This window comes from Porites lutea, chromosome 12, assembly GCF_958299795.1.
Source record: "Porites lutea chromosome 12, jaPorLute2.1, whole genome shotgun sequence".
NCBI classification, from domain to species: Eukaryota; Metazoa; Cnidaria; class Anthozoa; order Scleractinia; family Poritidae; genus Porites; species Porites lutea.
Genome location: NC_133212.1, coordinates 20396572 through 20404071, shown reverse-complemented (window position 1 = coordinate 20404071; position 7500 = coordinate 20396572). Strand labels below are relative to the sequence as shown.

General features: G+C 38.7%; 1 protein-coding gene across 1 annotated transcript in view; it reads left to right on the top strand.

The window, feature by feature from the left end:
* Positions 1–7500, top strand: part of LOC140922018 (muscle, skeletal receptor tyrosine-protein kinase-like) — a 61300-nt gene that overhangs the window by 10878 nt on the left and 42922 nt on the right. The window contains exons 2-4 of the mRNA XM_073372048.1: positions 1–500; positions 1286–1388; positions 3147–3301. The exon at positions 1–500 is cut by the window's left edge and continues 163 nt beyond it. Of these exons, the coding sequence (XP_073228149.1) occupies positions 1–500; positions 1286–1388; positions 3147–3301 (758 nt within the window). The remainder of the gene's footprint in view (positions 501–1285; positions 1389–3146; positions 3302–7500) is intronic.

The window sequence follows — 7500 nt, the reverse complement described above, 5'->3', positions numbered from 1 at the left end:
ATATGAATGCGGCAGCGATAATATGAAAATTTATGATGGAGGAAACAGCTCAGCGACTCTCCTTGGAAAATACTGTAAAGCAATGAATCCGTTTAAGGTGGAATCAACTGGGAAAAGCATGTTAATTGTGTTTCGATCGGATGGCTCTGTGAATTACAGAGGATTTAAGGCTATGTACACTGCTGTTCCAATTAAAATTGTGAAGGAAATGAGCTTTAGAAGAACATTGAAGAATTTTACAGCGGTGCTTGGAAAAGAAGTAAAGTTTCTTTGTCAGATTAATGATGGGAGTGTAAATATTGAATTTGTTTGGACTAAAAATGGCAAAGTTTTAGTTGGCAATGCATCGGGCTATTCTATCAGATCTAACACTGCTGATAAAAGATCACATCTGCTGCTGAGGGAAGTGAGCCAAAATGATGCTGGAGTGTATGGGTGTTCAGTGAATGATCATGACATGGGGAAAAACATGTCCTCATATGGTGCTCTTCAAGTGAAAGGTAATATATTTACTATTAACCCTTTAAGCCCTAAGAGTGATTAGCATCAAATTTCCCCTTGTAATATCAATGCTTTGTAAAACAGAGTAGTCATGAGAATTACAGACATGATCACACAAGATGAATTTGCTTGATAGTTTATCAACTTCTCCCCACTTCTTCTGTAGGAAATGAATAGGGGCAACAAACGAGAATTGGGGGAATTGATCTTGGGGTTTAAAGGGTTAATGAAAATGCTTTGATTGTCAGGCTGATGTCATTGAACTCAAGCATGCAACCTACTGGTGGGCATTAGTTTACCACAAGGAATTCAAACTGACCTCAGAAATAGTCGCCCTTGTTGGTTAATCCTTAAATGTTTTTGTTTCGGACAAAATTTGGGTGAAAATTTTGGTGTGATTTTGTGCATTCAGATAAACATGCTGTGACCTATACTCTGGCCCTTGCCTTGTCCATAATAGGGTGAACCTCAATGCTACAGCTTAATTAAAATACAGTTCTCACAGCATCTATTTGTAATTGTTGTCTGGTTGTCACCTTGACCAAACATGTAAAAAAAATAAACAAAAGTTCCAAAATTTGCAGACATAGTAAATCAAATCTTCTGTAGAAAGGGTTCATGTTCTTATTTCTTCAATGTGTAGATCTTTCAATGACCTTTAGGTTGTTAAAAGTGCAGAAAGTGGTCCCTTGCCATGTGGGCTTAGTTAAACTTGTCCATTCACAAGCCAGTTACAATTTATTTTGGGAGAATAGAAACTAATCATCTTGTGGCTGCTTCCTAGTTCCAGCTGAGGTAACAGAAGGTCCATCTTCTATGAGTGTGAACATAGGTGACCATGTTGTTTTACAATGTGGGGTCATGGGAGACCCTGTGCCAAGTATAAGGTATTAGCTTGTCACATCATTTTCTTACTTAATGGTGGAAATGGTATACATTTTACCCACAGCTAGGACCCACCAACTACCCCCAATGGGGAGGGGACACTCTAGGGAAGTTTTCATGGGCAAAGAAAGTAGTGTCCAATAGCCCGGGGCTAGTGTAGGCTAGATGCCCGATGGGCAAGTGAAGATTTTTGAGGAATTCAAATTACAGAAGAACTGTGAAATCAATTACATCATCAAAACGTTTTTACTATAGGGCTAATTGAAATGACGTTTGGGCTAGTATATTCTAGCTTCAGCTTGCCCCAATGAAAACCTTTTAGAAATGACTTTATTTGCACCCTGGCTTGTTCTGCTAAGGCCTAAAAACCCTGACCTGTTTATGACAAAATCTGTTTATTTCATGATGAAAATCTATTTTAATACATGAGACCCTTATTTGTGACCCTGGTTTATTCACTTTGCCTTCAGAATCAGAAAATTAGTTTTGTTTATTTATCAAGAAAAAGCAGTTGCCACACATGTAACCTGATCTTATGCACCTGTCAATGTAAATCCCGTGGGGGGGGGGGAGTGCGGGCAAGGGGCGGGGATTTGATGCCTGAGACTATCCCCCCTGTCGGGCTTTTGATCGTGCGAAGCGACCCCAGGGTTGGGACATTTAACTTTGACCGACAAAAGCCTAGTACCAATTCAGAAGTGGTTACCAAGTCTGTAGGCTCGGGGCGCGATCCATTCAACCAAAATTCAGACTGGTCCGACCGGGAAAAGAGGACCACCTCAAAAGGTGGACCTGTTTTTTCGAAACTTTTCCGGTTGGACCGAACCGATCCATTGAGTTTTGGACCGAAATTTCCGGAAATTTTGGTTGAATGGATCGCGCCCTCGATTTCCGCCGTCTCCCGGGTCTGGTCTTTAGTGTGGGCTCACTTTCCCGAACAGCGGCTGGTAATCGAGCCTACCAAGTCTGTCCCAGTGTCCCTCGAGGCTTTCTAAAAGTCACGCTGTTGGAGAAAGGTGTGAAGTTTTCAATTGTTTTAATCGCCATAATCCGATACTTTAAACTGTCATCTAAACAGATAATGTCTATTTTGAGAAAGTTTTTATTTTCAAGTTCCCATCTGATTGTAAAACTCGAATGAAATCGAATTCCACCATGAAATTCAGAGGATTTTTTACGGTTCACTGATCCAACCTGTTCCGACATGTTGAGCAGATATTATAAAGCATTGTACGTTTCATTAATATTATAATAGCATGGTCAACCTTCCTGGAGGGATTTTGTTGTTCAAAATAAGAGATGCTAGTGGAGAGAGAAAATACTTAATTACAGCGAGTAATTTAACGGAGCTTATGTTAACCTTTAATTAAATAAAACTAGAAAGAACGTACTTTTGAAATGTTTTTTTCTTCGTTTTTGAAGTATTATAGCATTGTTTGTTTAGATTTTTTCCCCTGGGGTGGGGGCTTTTTTGACACTTTTGATTGACCTTTTGTTTCCCACCCTGGGGAATTTGATCAAAAAATTTTAAAATTTGTCAAATTCCCACCCCTTGCCCGCACTCCCCCCCACAGGGTTTACATTGATAGGTGCATTACTCTGCTCAAGGCTGCCAGTCCCAAAAGACACCTGATAAAGATGATATCCCAGGTGGTGAAATTGTATACACTGCTTAGCTAAGACTCAACACCCTGCAAACTGTATCCTTCTGGGCTAATTCTTTTATCATAATTATATTAACAGTTTATTATTGTCTTTAGTTGGCATGTTAATGGGCAAGACAAGACCTCTTTGGCCACCAGAACCAATCTCACTTCAGAACTAAACCTGGAAGTAATCAAAACTGTAGATGTCAATTGCACAGCTGATAATGACATTGGAGTGGATTCGAAGATTGCTACAATAACTGCTCTATGTAAGTAAATTTATACACACAACAGCATACCCCATTTTTGTATGTGATACTACTTTACGACCTATCATTCATTAGTTATCATAGCCACCATTTTCATCATCACCATCAATGGCAGCAGCCTAAGCATTGAGGCATCTATGTTACAAGTCAAAATAAATATCAGGTCAAAAATTTTTAACCTAAGTTGATTCTCAATTTTAGTTTGTCTCTTAGCCCAAATTATTCATGAATTAGGGCTCGGAGACAAAGGAAATGGAAAATCAACGTGGGTTAAAAAATTTTAACCTTAATTTAATTTTGACCTGTAACATCTACACTGTATGTTAATTGTCATCGCCATTTATAAACTACAATTTTGATAATGTTGATTTTAAATAATAATTCCTCCACTTAGTATGAGTAATTGATTTTTCTTTGTCTGAATGCTGATACAATAATGTGACCCCATTAACTTTTTCCTGCTCCTACTATTATTTTCACTGGTATCAGGGTGCAAAGAAAGTGAGTTTTACAGCCTGCCATTTGGGCAAGCTGTAGCTAGCATGTACTAGCCCACAGTTCATTTCAACTAGCCCCAAAACCCTTTTTGCTTAGCAGGATTGATTACAATATTCTTCTGTAATTTGAATTTCACCAAAAAACAACACTTGCCTGTCGGGAAAGTTAAGAACAAAAATCACTAGCCTGATAGCAAAATCCACTAGCCCCGGGCATCGGACATAACTTTCTTTGCACACTGGGTATGCAACGTTCAAAACCAGACCTACTTGGAAATAGATTTCTCAGGGTTTGTACAGGTCATAGGAAACCCGGAAAGTTATGGAATTTAAGAATTTCATTTTCCAGGCCTGGAAGATCATGAAATTTAATTGTCAGTCCTTGAAAATCATGGAAAATTAAAGTTTTGTGGGTAGATTAGCTACTTCTTAGGATACTTCAATGGCAAAGCAAGAGCAATGTACATAAGAGACAGAGGAGTAATTACAGAGCGAGGACAGCAAACATTTTTGTAGCCACCAGAGTTTGTGTCTGTTGAACTGTTTAAGATAAAAAAATACTCTAAAACAAGGAAAGTTTTAAACATTGTTGAAACTGACAGCTAAACCTAAGCTCATGGAAAAACTCCTGGTATTTGAAGAGCTCAAAAGAGTACACAACCCGTTTCTGTCAAACAAACAGTACAAAGAGTGTTTGCAACTAGTGTTCTTGAAACAAATTTTTGTCTATTTTGAAGTTGTATCAGTGAAAGTGATAGTAACTCCATAGCACATCAAAATAAGGCTAATAAAGTTCCTTTATTCAGTTGTTGCACATATTCTATAAGGTAATGAAAATCTTCCTCTGCTTTCTATGTGTTTTTTGAAGCCCCTCCACCCTCTGAGCCAGAATGGTTCTCACCAGTGATTGTCACGCCCCCACGGAATGTGACTGCAGAATTAGGGGTCAATGTCACTTTGACATGTGCAGCAAAGGGACATCCTAAGCCAACAATAAGGTATATTGAGTTAAATAGGGATTTTTTTGGACTCTGCTTGTATAGCACAGATTCCACTGTGTTCTATAGTTACAGAAGTTTGTGATCAAGTGTTCTGATCCATTCCAAGCCAGCTTGAGAGATGGGAATGGAAATGAAAAAGAGTCAATGCTGTTTTTGTCCTACATGTATCTCTAACTGTAACCCTAGTTAATCTTAAACAAATTTATATAAATTGAACAAAATATCCGACGTTGAGAAAAACTGAGGCCAGATTGTTATTTTACATGTATTATATACACGACTGTATGAACAATCATATATTGACAACAGCAACAGGCCAGGGTGGTGTGCATCCCTCTCCATTTAATATTTATCTCCCCATTCTTAGGGATCTGACTGCCAGTTAACTTAAGACTTATTCGTGTTTGCTGTGTGTGTAATCAATAAGAAATATTGTTTGATTAGGTGGCTGGTTGACGAGAGTAAATACTATGAAAATATGCGAGAAGATGAGAATGAAGTGTCCTACTTCACCTTCACGGTGGCCAAAGATAAGACGATAGTCCGTTGTGAAGCACAGAATAAAAAAGATATTGATACCAGAACAGCTTATGTTACAGCATTTGCCCAAGGTACAGTACAGATTTGTACCAGTTTCTATCACTAATGAGAACGGAAACTCTAGGTCCTGCTAGATGAGGAGTGGGTCAGCGTGTGAACGCCCTATCCAATAAACCACAAATCAATCCTACCGCTGACCAGTGTGTTTGTAACGTCTCATACCATAAAGCAGCTCGGGCAAGGCAATACACCGTATTCACAAATGGCGGACACGCGGGAAAAAACTGGTGCCTAGTCATGAAAGCGAGGCGTTGGAGGATAAACAAAAATTTCAAATGAAGACTTTCAGTGAACTTCCAGAGTGTTTAGCACGGATTCCACCTAAAATAACTTTGTACGGACTTCTTTTTAAATACAGTTACGTGGGATGTCTTCTGCTTTTAATGTTTAGTAATGACTTGCTGTTTGCAATCAAAAGGGACGCGTATATCTGCAAGGAAACAGGATGATTTTGTAGGTTTTCGAGTCGGTTTCCGAAGCATCAGAAGCTCGACAGGTGGACGATGACTGGAGAAAAGCGGCAAACATGTTGGCCCAAACTTCACATTGAAACCGAGTACGAAAGCCAGCTCACTGTAATTCGGTGAAACAGAAATATAAACAAATCTTGATGGCAAGAAAAAAGAAATAAGCGACAGATACATGGCCTACTTGTTAACGCAAGAGACGTCTGCCGTTGAACAAAACAGTTCAAGTCGAGATGGAAAAAAGGAAGACAGGAAAGAAGAGGTGACTGAGGTTTCGATGAAGTTATGTTTGATTTTTGTTTGCCAGGACGTTATTCTCTGGTTTTTATCAACGAAGGACATCAATTATAACTATTTTTTTTATTATAAATGCAGGAGCGATCGAGTGGAGTACGCTCAAAATTTCAACTTGTTACTCGGCAGACTCGGTAAGCCAGACACATCATTTCAGCGACTAATTTCGTATTTCTTATCGTTGGCTGTTAAGAGTTTTAACTTTATGTTCCATTATATTTTAAAGTTGAAGAATACATAAATAAATAAAATGATGGTCTTCTTAAACGGATCCAGACTCGAATTTAATTATTCGAAACAGAAGCTTGCCATGTTCAGTCCTGACACAAACATTGCCTTAAAAGTTTAACCTCGTAAAATGTAAGCTTTATACCACTTTTTTTTACCAAGAGCTCTCTGAGATAATGCCCTAAAGGAGACCAGGCAAATAGCAAGCCATAAGATTCACACACTACAGCTTCTAATTTTGATAAATTTATTTTTAATTATTTCGCAATGACAACGAAATCATGAGATTTTTGCTAAGCCCTGCCAACGTACCTCTAACAATTCGCTCCAAAGCGACGGAATTAATATGATCCAAAGGAAGTTGTAAATACAGACATACATATATACATAGATATGTATAAGATGTCACTAACATGAATGAATGAGCCTCGTGAATGAATCTTTCACCCGCTCTCAGCTTGACCTGTTTTCAGTGGCCATATATCCGTCGCTTATTTCTCTTTTTCTCGCCACCAATATCTGTTTTTATTTCTGTTTTACAGAATTGTAGTGATCTGGCTTTCGTATTCGGTTACAGTGTGAAGCTGGGCCAACATGTTTGCCGCTTTTCTCAAGCCATCGCCCACTTGTCGTGTCCCGCTTCTGATGCTTCGGAAACCTACAAAATCATCCTGTTTCCTTGCAGATATACTCGTCCCTTTTGATTGCAAACAGCAAATCATTACTAAACATTAAGAGCAGAAGACATCCCACGTAACTGTATTTAAAAAGAAGTCCGTACAAAGTTATTTTAGGTGGAATCCGTGCTAAACACTCTGGAAGTTCACTGAAAGTCTTCATTTGAAATTTTTGTTTATCCTCCAACGCCTCGCTTTCATGACTAGGCACCAGTTTTTTCCCGCGTGTCCGCCATTTGTGAATACGGTGTATGGTTAGTAATTTGTCTGAAATGTTTTTCAGAGCAATGTAAACACTTTTCTTCTCAGATCAGGCAAGATAATTATCTCAGGGTTTTGGGGTGCTTTGCCAAGTGAGGTTGTTTTGGTGCAGTAAGAAAATAATTTTTTGCCCCACCTGCTTTCCCCTTCAGTGATCTTAATATTTTTTAAAAT